Below are 15941 nucleotides of genomic sequence, written 5' to 3' on the forward strand. Positions count from 1 at the left end.
TTGTCGCAGGCGTTCTGTACATTGCAGGGTTGGTGAGAACGATAGCAGGCTAATTTAGTTGTGCGCCGTCGCCTTTATGGCCATTTATTGGGAATTGTACATAATTTTGGAGGAATGAAATTTATGATATGATAGGTAGCTACACTAAATCATCAATTCAGGAGGTACACTCCTCACTGAGAAAGGTCAGCGGTCAGCTTCTCGCAGATACCGGTCCACCTGTCGTCGATTTTCTTCTCGACAGGCTTGCACCTTCACCCTCAGCACCCTCCCCAACCCGAATCTCAATTGGCTGTTCGGCAATCTCCTCCACAAACTTTTCAGCTTGCCTGACTACCGAATTGGCATCCGGGTTCTCCTGCTTCAGGGCAAACAGCAGCATACTTCGTCCTGTGACATCATACCAATGTTCAAAATCAAATGTTGGGGCACTAAGTAAAGTCGGCTGATTCGTGTCGACGAACAATTGCCAGTCAACTCCACCAACAGCTGGTGGCAGCTTGAACCTGACAACATCATGATGCGAATTCAAGATCAACAGAACTGTAACATCGGTTCCAGGTCGTTTGATTCCCGTCGCTTGGGCGCGACCGTCAAACATGATTCCCAAACACTTGCTGTTGGGATCGGTCCATGCCTCCATGCTCATCTCGTTACCATCAGGATTGAGCCATGTGACATCCTTCACACCTTCGTCTTCATTCCATTCGCCGGTATACCACCTATTTCTGCGCAAAACTGGGAACATTTGCCGTAGCCAGATCACTCGCCGCGTAAACTCCATCAAGCACCGCCCGTCGTCCGTGATGCCCTCCCAATCAACCCAGTTGATCTCGTTATCTTGACAGTAGGTGTTATTATTTCCATTTTGGGTGCGTCCAAACTCATCGCCAGCGAGGAGCATCGGAGTGCCCTGGGAAAACATCAAGGTGGCTAGGAAGTTACGCTTTGTACGTTCACGGAGTTGGATTATATTTTGGTCCTCTGTTGGTCCTTCTGCCCCATGGTTCCATGAAGCATTGTCATTGGCTCCATCGCGGTTGTCCTCCCCATTCGCCCAGTTATGCTTTTCATTGTAAGAGACGAGATCGTTCAAGCAAAAGCCGTCATGTGCGGTAATGAAGTTGACCGAAGCCCAAGGCTTGCGGCCACAGCGATTGAACAAGTCGCCAGAGCCGGTCATTCGGGAAGCGAGCTCGGGAAGCTTCCCCAGATCTCCCTTCCAATACTCACGCAGGGTATCCCGGTAGCGATCGTTCCATTCGGCCCAACCAGGCGCGAAATGCCCAACTTGGTATCCGCCCAACCCGATATCCCAAGGTTCTGCAATGAGCTTGGCTTTTGAGAGCACCGGATCTTGACGCACACTGTTCAAAAATGCACCGTTCTCGTTGAAGCCGTAGGCTTCTCTCCCCAAGATCGTCGCTAAATCAAATCGGAATCCATCAACATGCATCTCCTCTACCCAATATCGTAAGCTGTCAAGGACCAGCTGAATTACTCGCCCGTGAGTAAGATCGAACGTATTGCCACATCCAGTGTCGTTAACGTAGTAACGATGGTTCTCGTGGTACATCTTGTAGTACGTCTTGTTATCGATACCTTTGAAGCAGAGAGTTGGCCCCATTTCGTTCCCCTCAGGTGTGTGGTTGTAGACAACATCAAGAATTACTTCGATTCCGGCGTCATGAAAGCGAGCAACCTTTTGCCAGATGAAGATATGTTAGATACTGTGATGACACTTGAAACGACGGTACCCACCATCTCTTTGAATTCCTCAATTCGATTCGACGCTGAATAACGGGGATCGGGTGCAAAGAATCCGATGGAATTATAACCCCAATAATTTACAAGATTGTTATCTAAGAGATATTTGTCGTCAATAAAGAAATGTACAGGTAGGAGCTCGACGGAGGTAACGCCAAGAGACTTGATGTACTCGATGATGGCAGAATGTCCTAGCCCGGCATAAGTGCCGCGAAGGTGCTCAGGAACAGCAGGGTGACGTTGGCTGAAGCCCTTTACATGCGTTTCATCTGTTCAGAAAAGAATTAACGGGAGGGAAAAAGTGCAAGCCGGCGCGACAGCATCCTGTCCTTACAGAAAACTGTTTTCTCCCATGGGATCTCCGGCCTTCTTTCTCGACCCCAGGTATACGCCGTATCCACCACGCGACACTTTGGCATGTAAGGTGCGCTGTCGCGTTCGTCATACGACAAATCTTTATCGGGATGGCCGATCTGATAGCCAAACAGGGAATCATCCCATACAAGCTCTCCGACGAAAGCTTTTGCATATGGGTCGATCACCAACTTGTTTGGGTTGAATCGATGGCCGTTATGTGGGTCGTACGGACCATACACACGGTAGCCATAGACTGTTCCGGGCCTTGCATCGGGGAGATAACCGTGCCATACTTCGTCAGTGTATTCTGGGAGTTCTATGCGGTCGACTTCTGTGGATCCGTCTTCAGAGAAGAGGCAAAGCTCTACCTTTGTTGCATGCACAGAGAAGAGGGCGAAATTGACACCCAGTCCGTCCCATGTCGCGCCGAGGGGAGTTGGAGACCCTTCCTGTATGCGAAGGGGCATCGTACTATTTGTGTCTATGCCGCTGTAATAGATCAAATGTGTGCTTTCACTTGTGAGATGGCAAGATGGCAGCTCGTGAAATGAAGCCTTGAAGGAGAGTCAAGCCAGAATCGTCGATTGAAACTACGTCATACTATGCGTAATGGTCTTTCACGTGTCTGAGATTGCTGACGTAACATTAGCTGTTGACCAAAACCAACTTGATACCAAACTATGCAATGATTCTTTGTTTCTCGTCAAGACTGTAGACAATCACGCTGCCGAAGCAAAATGCAAGAGGACAAGTCCAAAGTTACTCCTCTACAATAAGTTACAGGCGGTGATTGATCATGTTGTCTATATGCCAAAGGTGTTGTGGTCGAATCCACTTCGATCTCATTTGAAAAAAACCAAAGTCAGCTTCGCTGTACCTTTAGCTTTTGCCGGGTGTCGCTCCTCCTGACTCATGTGCATCTTGGACCAACAGCCATATACTTGTAGTGCATCCCTTGCTATTGAGACCAACCGGTGCGGATACTGTAAATGAATGCTCCACATCAGCCGTCGAGCTTGCTAACGACGTCTCGCCAAAGGGGACCTCCTCTTCAGTGGCCCTAGCTGTGACCAAAAAGATTACTTCTGCAGTCGCTACCTCTCCTGCCTCCCAGACAGACTAAGTATCTCGATGATACGGACGGGGCCATAACAGAATTATTGGAGATCTTAGCCTGGTCCAAGCAGTGGAAACTTGATAGCTGTAAAAAATCCTTCATGGAACCCAGACGTGCAGCACAATGCCTATTGCTTACAACTGCATATATCTGCATAGAGTACAATAATCCACTACCCAAAGAAAAGAGTGCAATATCACTGCTCATACGGAAAAACCAGAAGAAGCATCTTCAAGAGTCGATGTAATCACCAGACTGATAACCAATTACCAGTTTACACAGCTGCGGACACTATTACGTGATCGCGTCCGCTTGAAATTAACGCATTTCAATGCATTGGCACCAGCTCGACGTCGCTCTTCATTCTGGCATCTCGGTTTCCTTGATTGTACAATTGCAACCATGTCGTCAACGACGCCGACAAAACCAACCTCCGCAAGTCCACGCAAAGGATCCTCCTCCGCCTCCAGCAAAAAATCCGTAAAAAAGATCTCACCGCTAGAGGAGAAAGAGTGCGATCCCTCCCTGAATATAATTCCAGAGCCGTCCATGAATGCAATCGCCAACTACATTCGAAGTAACGGTGTAAAGAGAATTTTGGTTCTAACTGGTGCTGGAATATCAACGAGTGCAGGGATACCAGACTTTCGATCTCCTGGGACGGGATTGTATGTACTTAACGCAATTGTGGGAGAAGGGGTTTGATATGGCACTAACGCATGCTGTTCCAGATATGACAATCTAAAGAAATACAGCCTCCCCTACCCAGAAGCCATATTCGACATCTCCTATTTTCGACGAAAACCCGAACCGTTCTTCACTCTCGCTCGAGAATTATATCCCGGAAGCTTTCGGCCAACCTTGTCACACTACTTTATTCGTCTTTTGCAGGAGAAAGGAGTCCTGCTACGGAATTTCACGCAAAATATTGATACCTTAGAGCGCGTCGCTGGGATTGCTGAGGATTCGCTGGTAGAGGCTCATGGATCTTTTGCTACCGCGCATTGTCGAGGAAGGATCGTAACGGCTCCCAAAAGCGAGGATGAGATTGATGCAACTCCTCTTCGTGACAATGAGACTGATTCTGAAGATGAGAACGTGCAACTCGACCCAGGGTGTGGAAAGGAATACACGCAGGAGTGGGTAAAAACCAAAATCTTTGCGGGAGAAATTCCCACCTGTGAAAATTGCTCAGGATTGATAAAACCTGATATCGTCTTCTTTGGCGAATCTCTTCCGGAGCGATTTCACAGACTTATTGCCGCAGATTTTCATAAGTGCGATCTAGCCATCATCATTGGCACATCCCTCCAGGTCGCCCCATTCTCCCACCTGATCAACATGGTCCCTCCACAGATCCCACGTCTGCTCATCAATCGTGAGATCGTGGCCGTAGAAGAGTACTCTTCCACCCGTGGGTTTGATTTTGTAGGTGACAGACACAAATATAGACGTGACGCAGTGTTTTTGGGTACATGCGATGAGGGTTGTGAGAAATTGGCGGAGTTGCTAAATTGGGGAGAAGACCTAAAAGCACTCATAGAGAGGGAGAGCAAGATTTTGCAAAACTTGCAGTCGGGTGAAGCTGCCAAGAGTATTGCTGAAGCAATCGGAGAGGCTGTAGCTGTGAGCGATGCAAAGGAGGAAGAGGAGTTGATACGGGGAATGGAAAATCTCTTGAAGGAGAAGGTATGAGGGTTGCGAGTTTTGCCCTTTGACACGAGAGTTAATTTAATAAGAATTTGTGCACATGTATCTACCGATGGCGCCCCATGTTTTCACGACTGTAAATGACCCCAACCAGTAGCTCTAATCCAACATGAATCTATCTAGCCATCCAGAAAATGAAATTCCGCAATAAATATCAACATGGAAATTTGACCCAAAAAAGCGCCACTATGCAAAGCTATGCTACCACCTCCATCAGTTGCTGTGCACCATCGGATTTCGGCTCTTTATTTTTTGGTCTTGTCCTGTGCACCTCACAGACAAACCTGGACTTGCTGTTCTTTTCCTCAATTTCCACAGTCGCATCCTGAGCCTTGTTTTCCCCAACCGGGTTCAAAGCACCTCCTGTAAATTTACAGCACGCCTTGCAAAGGCCAAAAGCACACTTGACGGATGCGACATTTGCACAAGTTTCGGTGGGGCATATGAGTACCTTGCCCTCTTTGATTCGGCGGGCTGGGTTGCGAAGTTGTCATTGGCCTAATGTCCGACATTTGATAGAGTGCACTTGGCTTCAATTCGCACCTTTCTTGGACAGATTCTCTGCAGCGCCGTTGGCTCCAGTACCGCAATCTGCCGACCTCTTCTTCCCACATCCATTCTGAACCACTTCCTTCGACACGGCTTCGGGATCCGTAGATGGCGTCTCCTCCTCACCACCCGCAGTAACATGAAGAACAGAAGGGGCAATTGGCCCATTTGTGGAACCTTCTGTCGTGCTCGAGAAGAGTTCGGGATCATCACTCTTATCCTCAGATTTCGTCTCTGCTCCTTTCGCATCTTCCCGAATAGGCCCGTTTGCTTTTTCGTCCACGGACTTACTCTTCAATGTCCCGTCCACCCGGAAGTAGGGTTGCAAAACCCAGCTTGGAAGCTTGCGAAAGCCGCTCTCGTCAGTTTCAAAGACTTCTGGCTGATACTCTTCTGCGCCACCGGATATGGCCTAGAGATATCCTCAGATTTAACAGCCAGACAATCCATGCATCATGACTGGAATACGTACAATTAATCGGTGTTTCAACTCCCTCACCGAATCAATAAAATCCTCCAACTTATTTGCTTTCGCCAACTGTGTACGAATGTCTGTGTGCTCTGACAAGCTTTATATGATGCATAGATGGTAGGCATCAAGTTTAGACATGACTTGCAGTGCCTAGGAATGATGCAACGAAGAAAATACCATGGTTTGAACATCTTGAAGAGATGCCCACGTATAGCTCCTAAAGGAGCGCTTTTTGGTACGTTCTTACATATTTGTAAATACTATGAGAGAAAGAGCGAGCGGTTCAGATTGGGAAGGAAATATTGTCAATAACCAGTCGTTGTTACCTCTTCTGCCAGCTTCCACGATGCGTAATGCTTGCCCGTAAATAGTGCAGGATTATACAAGTTCCCCTCTATGAAAAATCATTTAGTAAATTGTCACTAACTATGTTGGGCACTCGGTAGTCTTTACCAGCGGTCATGACCCCATCGACACCAGTTGCGGTGAGACACCGCTCAATGTCCTCAAAATAAAGGATGTTACCGTTAGCAAACACTGGTATAGATACGGCTTCCCTAAAGAATAAAGCTGGATGAGGCCTCTCCTTGCGACACTATGGGGTCCCCAACAAATGTCCTTACTTGACTCGTCGTATTTGCTCCCAGTCAGCAAGGCCCGTCTTGTGTCCTTTTTGCTCCCGTACACGACCATGAACAGTGAGCAACTACAGATAAATGCGGCGGGCGTCAGACTATTCTGTTGGTGCCTTCCTCATCTAACTCTACGCACCTGACAGCCCGCTTCCTCAATCATTTTCGCATATCGAATAGTCTTCTCAACATCCGGGAAGACCCTAATCTTGCACGTAACAGGTACAGCAAGTTCTTTGTCTAAGGTTCGCACTAAGAAAGTGAATTGCATGATCAATACAAGGTTTCCGCTTTTCCTCGGCTTCTATCCAATTCGCAACGAGCATATACCCATCTCGGCAATAAGCTCCCATTCATCCTGCAAGAAAGCTCCATATCTCCCACGCCTTGCGATATGTTGGGGACATCCTAGATTGATATCGACAGCATCACATTCATTTTCAACCATCTTTGCAGCTGCGAGGAGAATTTTTGGGTCATTTGCACAGAACTGTATATTGATGGCGATGAGCAAGTGTACGAAACGAAAACCAGAAATGAATAGATTACCTGTGCAATCAAAGGTCTGTCATGCTCCCCCGTCTGCCAGTTTTCTGCCCTATATTTCCCGTCCGGTTGGCTGAATAGTCGAGCATGTAGCATTGGGGTGTAACAGAGCTGGGCACCATATCGGTTCGAGAGAATACGCCATGCCTAAGGGCCGAGATAAGTTCAGAATACCTTGGAATTAGAGTGCGCACAATCGTCTTGAGCTTACATATTCTGATTGTTCGACCATAGGAGCCACAATGTACTTGGGACTTTTCAAGACTTTTTCGTAAAACTCATAACCTTTCAGCTTGCGTGACATGATTCTGGTGAGATATGGTAGCTCTTTGGTAGATGGTATTCTGTTGTAGTGTGCAATGGTAGGAATAAGCATGGAAAAGTGATCTCGACCTCTGGAATCAAAGAATGGCCCTTTTGCTGCAGGATTGGATCCGTCCTAATGGTTTGAACCACTTTGCCAGGACATTGCACTTGTTCGTCCCGACATCGCATGGTTTCGTCTGCGATTGAAACAGGCTACTCGTTAATGCCGATGGCGGGCGCATGCTCGGAGTGGATCTGTCAGTTCTGATCCTTTTCGACTCAGGATGCCGTCTACGGTCGCGCACGCCTTGGTCACGTTCGGAACCGGTCTGACCTTACATGCCCTAAGTGCCTACCGCTTCACTGCGCTTCATGTCTTTCTTTTGACTCTGCATGCCACCAATGGTCCAGATATCGGGTCGGTCGTTGAATTTTTACTTTCCGGGATAGCGCCTGCGTTTGGCACGTTCTTTATGAACGTTGTCCATTCCCCATTGGGGTATCCCTTCACACTCGGGCTGTTATGGACGAAGTTGGGCGTGTTCATGAGTGAGCGAGACATTCGTTGGGCTGGACGATCGTCTTGGTACTTGCAGGTAGTGCTAAGGCCCGACGCATGGAAAAAGCTTCCGCAAGGTTGCCTGGATGAGGATGTACAAGAGAGAAGCGAGCGATCCTTAACATTCTTTCGTTCTTGGCTTATCACTTTGGCTGGCGCATTGATGCACTTTCGTTGTGACACGATTTATGAAAATAATGGACAAGATCCGCTATACAAATGGATACTGTCCACTGGATACTGGCTTCCTGGTGCTAATGACGTTATCTACCCCTCTGTCGCAATCGCTTTTGTCTGCACCTTGGGCGGATTGCTGGGATCATTTGCGTTTATACACACCTCTCTACGAACAACGCTGCCTCTTCCTCTCCCTCAAAGACTGGTACAACTGTTAGGTGATGCACAGGGGAGAGCAATAGCGTCTGCCGGAGTAGCACTTTGTCTTGCTATAGGATATGTCGCTTTCGTTACGGCCAGACTTTCAATCGACCCTAGGATTCCTGCAGTGGGCGAGGAGGCCGATCTTGGTGTGATCTTATTTGAAGCGGCCACGGGTATTTTACCTTTGGTACTATGTGCTTGCTCGTGTCCGTATTTCCGCGAAGGGAGAAGTCCGGTAGTACATGAAGACGATACTGCCTTAGAGGATCGAACGAGTTGATAGAGATTTGGACAAATACCTCTCCCATAAAATGACTGAGAAAGATCGTTCAGTGGGCGTTACCCTCAAATACACCAAAACTCAAAGACCTCAGCGGAAGGCAAACTCAAGCTCCTGTTTGGTTTCTCCTTTATCACAGCATCCTCGGATTGCTTTTAGCGAACATCTTCTGCTACAATTGTATCTATTTATTTAAATATATTCACTTTAGTTTTCAGTTTCTGCTATTTCTCGTTCAATACGTTCAATGGGCCTCTCAAACAAGTGCCACTACCAAATGGCCGCTGGTTCGCAACAGTGTTCAGTGTACACGTGATCTGAGGCTTTGGCCACGGCCTTCCTGACCATTGGCAAGACCAGCGATCTCTCGCGCATGTCAACCAAACCATCTCACATTCGCATTTACAACCTGGCTCTGTGGCGATAGGCATTCTCTCACGTCATGTCCACTGCAAGTCCGTTTACCCTTACCGACGATGACGTCGGAAACCCCTTTGCAGATACTCCAACTTCTCAGCCGTACCAGACTCCATCCTATATTCCGAGCAGCACGACCACCTATCCAACGTCTACAAATGCCGAAAACTTAACGGCCAGGGAAGAAGAGCTTCGCAGAAGGGAAGCTGAACTCAACGAGCGCGAGGCGACACTACGACGAGAACAGGAACAAATGCGGCAGGCTGGGTTCCACCCGCCAAACTGGCCGAAATTCTATCCACTCTTCTATCATGATATTGATGTGGAGATCCCTGAGGCTAATCGAAAAACGGTTTTGCAAATCTATCGCTTATGGTTAGCCACTATGGTACGATCAAGGCCCATCTGCTCCATCATATATTCTTAATCGTCTCAACAAGTCTTTCTCAAGGTGTTACTGATTTGGAATATGATTTCGTGCTTGATGCTACTTGTTTCACATCCACGGAATATGAACAATGTGGCTAGTGACTTTGGGGTCAGTCTCGTGTATGGTATGTTTCCCCATTTTGTCCATTGTTTTGGCCTGGGTTCCGCTATGTTTGTATCTTATCCCCTATCTTAGTTTTCGTCATCGGAGGTGCGTCGTTGTACCTATGGTATCGACCCATATATATTGCTTTTCAAAGGAATACGGCATTATACTTCTGTAAGGTTTTCTTTTTGTCAGTTTGTTAAGAAATCTGAGACTGAACTGTATTTAAATATTGCAGATATCTTCCTGTTGTTCAACGGATTACATGTTGCGTAAGTTGATAATCTCTTTTGGGATGGTATGTGTAAGACAAACCTGATTCACATTCTGATACTTTCTAGATTTGCCTTTTACATGGCGGTGGGAATTCCGGGGTCTGGTAGCGGGGGATTCATCAACCTATTAGGGGTGCTTACGGACGGAAAAATTGTTGCTACAGTCTTTTGCGTTGTTGCCTTTGCTGGATGGATATTGGATGGACTGTATTCACTGTGGATGTGGAAAGCCGTGCATGGTTATAACAGGTCCGCCGGGCATACATTGGAAAGTGCGAGAAACGAGGCTGTAACTTATGGGGTGCGATCAGGCGCAGCACAGGTATGTCAGTCTCTCCAACCTTTAATGAATATGCGCTAAAAATCAATGGCGGTTCTGCGCAGACTGCGGCAAGTGCATACGTCCGTTCTGAATCTGGTAATTTCACTGTGTAAAGAGTAGGATATATAGGTACAGCATAGTGTAGGAGCATAGTATAGGAAGACAAATCAATGTAGAGTGTGTTTTTGGCGTAAATAGGTCAACCGGATGGCAGTACCAAAGGGCTTTTTTTTTCAATTTGGAATCATTTTCAATAAATAGTAAGGTTGCCCTTAGAAGCTAACAAGCGGGCAATATGGCGATCTCAATCTGCTGTCAAACAGAACATTACCATATGGTGTCAGTCATAGTGCGACCGTGTAATCAACATACGCAACTCACCATGCAGCCTAGTTAATTCCAGTTCGGTAAATGGTATGAAGGGGAGGCGGCAAGGCGGGCATGCGCATTGTTGTGCCAATCCTGGGGAGAAAGGGCAAAGGTAAATGAAATCAAGGGACACTGTCATTATCATATTGTAATTTCGATGAAAAGCGTGTCTACGTGCATTTAGCTTCAGCGGGCATATCGGTGCGGATCTATCTTTTCGTTCTTTCTTTTCATCGCCGTGAATTCCCAGTTGGATGCCTTGTTGCAACTAACTCTGTGGGACGATTAATTGAAGACAACGTCAAGTCTCAAAAGGAATCTCCAAAAGGACAGTTTAATCCAATACGCGGGTAAAGGAACGCGACCGCGACGGAACACGCTTACCTACACATCGACCGCCAACGCGCGTTTCGCTGCGCTTGCCAACACGCTTCCCATCTGGCCAGACATTGTGCTCAAAAATCAAGGTTTTGCGTTCCGTCTTCTCGCTGTGGTTATCTAGAATGAGCCCAGCATCTGCAGCATCGGCAAATCAAAGCCTCGGGCAGCAACTCCTTTCGCCTCATCTCGCATCTGGCAACAGCATGTTCCCAAGCCCGGCTGGAACACCTCATCTCCTTATGGACAATCGGCAACGACTACTTCCTTGCCATGCATTACCATACCATTCCCAGCAGCACCAGCACCATCAGCATCATCCTCGCTGCTGGAACTCTGGCCAGCATCGGTGTAGGAGCCTCAATGTCTCGCCAGTCGGAACTCCCGTAGTACCTTGGGCCACTCCTGCCGCTACACCGGGGAATCTTTCTCCGTGTGACGGTCCCACTCCACAGGCGTCTCCACTCGCTTCTCCCAGCTTGGTACCCGCTTCTACGAGGTCGGCGCCCGTACCGAGGTCGTCGCAAGCTGCCCTTGCTCTCAGCCTTCTTCGCGTACAACAGAGTAACAGGAGAAGACTGATGCTTTTGAGGGAATTCTCCATGAATACACCTGAAAGCCATGCCGAAGCTTGTGAAGAACTCAAAGATTGGTGTAATGATCGCAGGGCGTACGTACCCGAACTTGCAGCCGACTTAGATTTGACACTGAGGGTACGCGCAGCGTTTCTCAAAATGAATGAGGAAACTTTCAATCTAACATTCCATATTTTGGACTGATGATCAGACCGCAACTGAAAGGGCTTTGCTGCCTGGTTTCAGCGTGGAAGCTGCCCTGCGCATATTTAATGTTGTCGCCCGATACAGGGCCCTTATGCTCCCTTTGGCAGCTGGTAAGTTTCCTGTAACAGAGTACTCTGGAACGTGAAAGTGTAACAGATGACCTTCTGCTGAATAACAGAAAACTGTCGTCTTTACACGGACTGCTTGCTGCATCAGCAAAGCTTTTCTCTAAGTTTTGGTGAACATAACATTCCGCTCTCGTATGATGACCCCCTCATGTCGGTCCACGAGAATCCCGAAACGCCTACCGAGAACAACGATCCGTCGTGCAGTCCTACGAACCCTGTTCCTTCAGGGCACTCTTTGCTGCAGAGCTGGAACTTTAGTTCTGGCCCTGCTGTTCCAGCAGAATCTGATCTTAAGAGTGATCCTCAATCGCCGAGCGCAGCCAGTCCCACCCAATCGGAAATGTCCCTGTTGGAGGACCAGGCACCCGGTACACCCGGAACTTTCCTGGGTTTTCTCAATGCTCAGTGTGCATCTGTTGAGGGAGATATGCAACAAGGTTCCTCAGGTTCTCAACGCCCATCATCTGCTGGTTATAATGACAACGCGATGAACTATGAAGCCTACGTCGATCTATCGGCCGCCAAAGCCATGATGACTACAACCAACGCAGCTTTGTTAAACTCCGATACGGATGTTGGAATGGATATGAGCGTCATGAATTAATGGGCCACTCCAACATGGACAACCGGGCAAATCGAGAATTGTACATAACTCCGTCCAACACTTATTTTATTTCAAACCTTCCGAAAGAAGTAGACGATGATAAATATCGCCAGCGAAAGTCACGTTCCGTTCGACGCTTACCGTAAACTTTACGGCGTGAGGCAGACATTCTGGGGTGACGTGCTGGATATACACTATAGTTAACTTTTATCTATTTATTTTGCCTTTATTTATTTATGAGAGCGTCCAACGGGTCGTCCAAGTGGCGATCACGTTCTGAGAAGTGGGCCTGGGGACGTCCTGTAGTTAGTTTTGTTAGTTGCCTGGTCATTCTTTAATATGTATGTAAAATATGATATCCTTAATGTCGGAAACTTAGAAAGTCTCTCACCAGCTCCCAGTAGCCCGAACGACGACAGAATGCCGCCAGAAACGTTGGCCTTTTCAATTAAGAAAGGCGACCTTATGTAAGCAAACAACCAAAGATAACTCCGCTGCACCGCGCTCAAACGGCCTTCAACACCCGATAATTGTCAGGATAGCGTTTTGTTCGGTGGTGCACCACATTACCTCGTCAGCAGAGTTTCATTCGACAGTGACCCTTGGCAATAACTGAATTCGACGCGCTCTCTACTCGTATTGTTCACTTTCCCCGCGCCGGGCCAACGAATTGCTGAACCAGATAAACGTGAGTGTCAAATTGGAAAAGAGTCTCTGATACCCTGCATTTTAGCGGGAAAGTGAGCGAATCCCAATTTTGGCAAGGGATAAAGAATAGAGGTAACGATTTTTTTCCGATACTCTGGGGTTGGAGGTGATACTGGTCTGGTGATATGTGGATTGATTTTCTTGGGAGTTTCCACAAAAAAATGGTTGAATGCTGACGTTGTTCTGTGCCCTGACGTCCATTTACTATTAAAGGCTCCCTCGAATCCCATTGTACTCAGCCCGTCTTCCACAATTTGTATCCACCGCTGCAGCCCACACAATGTTTCCGTTTGCTAGACGTTCCACACAACCATCGCATTTGCAGTCAAGCGACTCGCCGTCTACTTCGAAAAAGGCTTCTCTGGTGTCACCTCAATCGAACGATATAGTAGAAACCGGACTAGGGCGTGAAAGTCCAGGTAACGCAAGGGACGAGCGACCTGCAGGAGACCAGGAGGTGATGCCCGATCCGAACGTAATCGACGGCTGGTTTGATGAGATTATGGTAGGTTTTATGACCTGTATTGTTTTGTCGAGTTTTTGTTCTGACCACCCACCTAGGAATCACTGCTGCCAGAAACTTCTGCTCAAAAATATCCGCATGACCGGGCAGCTCAAATCAAACTGGACGCAGAGTCGAAATGGGCGTTGGTCCGAGCATACCGCTCGAAATCCTCGCTTTTCGATGAAAAGGCCGGAAAAGGGACGACACCAACTGGGCCCAGACAACAGCCGTCCTCTCCTTTAGATTTTACCATGTTTTTAATGGCATACGTTGGGGACGGTGATACTGTATATACGGCCGATGAAACTTTGCTGAATATGATTAGAAAGTTGAGAATCTGTGTGGCGTGTGAGCTGGTTGGGTAAGTCAACATTATACTTGCCGAAACCCGAACAGCCTTAATAATTCAAAATTTTTCTTGACAGCTGGACGGAAACCTTTTTACAATATGATGGGCTTGTATATCTAACAAATCTCATGCGAAATATATCAGACAAAGCAGAAAAGTATGTAGCATTCAATATGTTATACTACCATGCAGAGATATGTTGATATATCTCCGTCACATCAGGTCTCCTCACGATTGGACTCTGCATCTCGAGCTCACTCGCACACTTCGCACACTCTGTTGCACTCAACCCTTCCTTTCGTACCTAATGAATTCGGGCAGCATTCTGTCACACCTCTGTCGGATTCTTTTCGGTTGGTGGAAGCAGCATCACCATCATTCGGATCACTGGGACCGATGCATAGGAAGGATCCCGCAGGTCATATCGCCAGAAGAATCAGGAAAATCCAAACCAAAGCCCCGTTACCAGGCTTGTTCAGAGATACCCGAGCCCTCGATACTAAAAGATTCATCAACACGACCTCCCATGGCAAACCGGCGAGTGGGGCTGGAGGTTCTATCTTTGGTGATTGAGCATGGCGGATGGAAATGTGTGGTTATGGCTCTAGATACCGTTGCCGGTGCTAGTTCAGTACTAGAAGGGGACATTATCGGCTGCCGCGATTCCAATGAGTTTCTTCCAACGCCTGTTACCTTCATGCCTTGGATCAGCGTCACCCATCAAGTAACACTAAATCGGCTGCGTCATTGGGCAGGACTCACTGCGCGTGCCCATTCTATCTACCACACCTTGAAGCATACGATGGCATCGTCAAAGCACTATCGCTACAAAAATGTACCGAAAACCGTGCCGGCATTGGAGGAGGGGGACGGCGTCGAAGATGCAGATGTGGTGAGATACCTGAAAGCTAGCATTCGATTCGCGGTGGTGCTTGTAAGCCCTGGAAACAGGCCGAATTCTGAGAGTCCTGCACACATCAGAAGGATCTTGGATGTGGCGGGGTGGAACAAAACGTTACAGGTATGCTCCTCCTTAACGACTTGCGCAACTGTATATTAAGCGCATCTTGCTTCTGCTGCATAGAAACTCAAGCAATCGCCGCATTCATCGATTCTCGCCACAGTGGAGAGATATATGAGAGAAAATATTGACGATGCGTCTAGAACTGAGGTGCAGGCTGGAACAACGCAGAACCGCCTTAGCCGGCCTCAGAGCATTACGTCACGTCATCGTCCCGTGCTTCCCACGGCAATTCGACCAGCTACCAGTCGTGTGCGCTCCCAGAGATCGCAGCCAGGCCTAGCGTCCAGAAGAAAACACGATGCAGCAACCAGGGTAGCAGCACAGGGATCAAGTGGTGTCGTAGGAATAAGAAGACCCGGAAGGAGACGCGTCGTGGTCGCAGGAAGGTCCCATGGGCATGGCGAGATAAATGAACACAGTCTCACTTCTGATGAAAGTGATCCTCGACACACTCTACCAAATGTGGCCGCCGCCGCTGAAAATCCAACGACAACACCAGAGCCTGAACCAGAGGACAATATCTCGCCTAGCACGACAGTAGCCGACGGTCCGAATCAGGAACAAAGTGAATCATCATCCTGGAATAATGTATCTGATGGAGAAGACACTTGCAGTGACGACACAAGTTCTAGCGAAGGAGAGTGGGACTTTGGTGCAGCAGAAGGTCCCGGGCACGATGTGACACCGGCGGCGGAGGAACCATCTGTTAATGCGACTTGATATATACATACGCTCACTACGGCACATATATTTATTAAGTCTTATCCAAGTTGGAATGTATTGTGTTTGTAAATCTGTACAAGAAGGACAAAACTACCGCGAAGACCATTGGCGGGGACTTGCTTACGTATCTAGTTCGATCAACTGTT

The 15941-nt window shown here is 47.8% G+C and overlaps 7 protein-coding genes across 7 annotated transcripts; 5 read left to right on the plus strand and 2 right to left on the minus strand.

Annotated features, from left to right (window-relative positions):
* Nucleotides 1-58: 58 nt before the first annotated feature.
* SPPG_02088 (glycogen debranching enzyme GlgX) lies at nt 59-2685 on the minus strand. Its single transcript, XM_016750389.1, has 3 exons — nt 2102-2685; nt 1762-2036; nt 59-1702 (listed from the first exon to the last, which is right to left on the minus strand). The coding sequence occupies exons 1-3, from the start codon at nt 2589-2591 to the stop codon at nt 194-196; spliced, it is 2274 nt and encodes a 757-aa protein (XP_016611056.1). The 5' UTR covers nt 2592-2685; the 3' UTR covers nt 59-193.
* A 921-nt stretch (nt 2686-3606) lies between these two features.
* Nucleotides 3607-4993, plus strand: SPPG_02089 (uncharacterized protein). The gene is made up of 2 exons (XM_016750390.1): nt 3607-3909; nt 3973-4993. The coding sequence occupies exons 1-2, from the start codon at nt 3644-3646 to the stop codon at nt 4934-4936; spliced, it is 1230 nt and encodes a 409-aa protein (XP_016611057.1). The 5' UTR covers nt 3607-3643; the 3' UTR covers nt 4937-4993.
* On the minus strand, nt 4941-7562 carry SPPG_02090 (tRNA dihydrouridine synthase). The gene is made up of 11 exons (XM_016750391.1): nt 7362-7562; nt 7154-7297; nt 6935-7094; nt 6744-6856; nt 6596-6678; nt 6426-6529; nt 6299-6366; nt 6150-6232; nt 5973-6069; nt 5495-5912; nt 4941-5425 (listed from the first exon to the last, which is right to left on the minus strand). Exons 1-11 carry the CDS (start codon nt 7524-7526, stop codon nt 5148-5150), a joined length of 1713 nt encoding a protein of 570 aa, XP_016611058.1. The 5' UTR covers nt 7527-7562; the 3' UTR covers nt 4941-5147.
* A 98-nt stretch (nt 7563-7660) lies between these two features.
* SPPG_02091 (uncharacterized protein) lies at nt 7661-8903 on the plus strand. The gene has a single exon (XM_016750392.1). The coding sequence runs from the start codon at nt 7741-7743 to the stop codon at nt 8674-8676; it is 936 nt and encodes a 311-aa protein (XP_016611059.1). The 5' UTR covers nt 7661-7740; the 3' UTR covers nt 8677-8903.
* A 139-nt stretch (nt 8904-9042) lies between these two features.
* Nucleotides 9043-10490, plus strand: SPPG_02092 (uncharacterized protein). Its single transcript, XM_016750393.1, has 6 exons — nt 9043-9481; nt 9545-9647; nt 9719-9802; nt 9867-9900; nt 9970-10225; nt 10288-10490. The coding sequence occupies exons 1-6, from the start codon at nt 9119-9121 to the stop codon at nt 10336-10338; spliced, it is 891 nt and encodes a 296-aa protein (XP_016611060.1). The 5' UTR covers nt 9043-9118; the 3' UTR covers nt 10339-10490.
* A 343-nt stretch (nt 10491-10833) lies between these two features.
* SPPG_02093 (uncharacterized protein) lies at nt 10834-12860 on the plus strand. Its single transcript, XM_016750394.1, has 3 exons — nt 10834-11685; nt 11759-11864; nt 11933-12860. Exons 1-3 carry the CDS (start codon nt 11098-11100, stop codon nt 12484-12486), a joined length of 1248 nt encoding a protein of 415 aa, XP_016611061.1. The 5' UTR covers nt 10834-11097; the 3' UTR covers nt 12487-12860.
* Nucleotides 12861-13272: 412 nt separating this feature from the next.
* Nucleotides 13273-15889, plus strand: SPPG_08984 (uncharacterized protein). Its single transcript, XM_016757135.1, has 5 exons — nt 13273-13699; nt 13756-14060; nt 14125-14205; nt 14271-15069; nt 15133-15889. Exons 1-5 carry the CDS (start codon nt 13475-13477, stop codon nt 15790-15792), a joined length of 2070 nt encoding a protein of 689 aa, XP_016611062.1. The 5' UTR covers nt 13273-13474; the 3' UTR covers nt 15793-15889.
* The last annotated feature ends 52 nt before the right edge of the window (nt 15890-15941 follow it).

This window comes from Spizellomyces punctatus (assembly GCF_000182565.1).
Source record: "Spizellomyces punctatus DAOM BR117 chromosome Unknown supercont1.3, whole genome shotgun sequence".
Taxonomy (NCBI): domain Eukaryota; kingdom Fungi; phylum Chytridiomycota; class Chytridiomycetes; order Spizellomycetales; family Spizellomycetaceae; genus Spizellomyces; species Spizellomyces punctatus.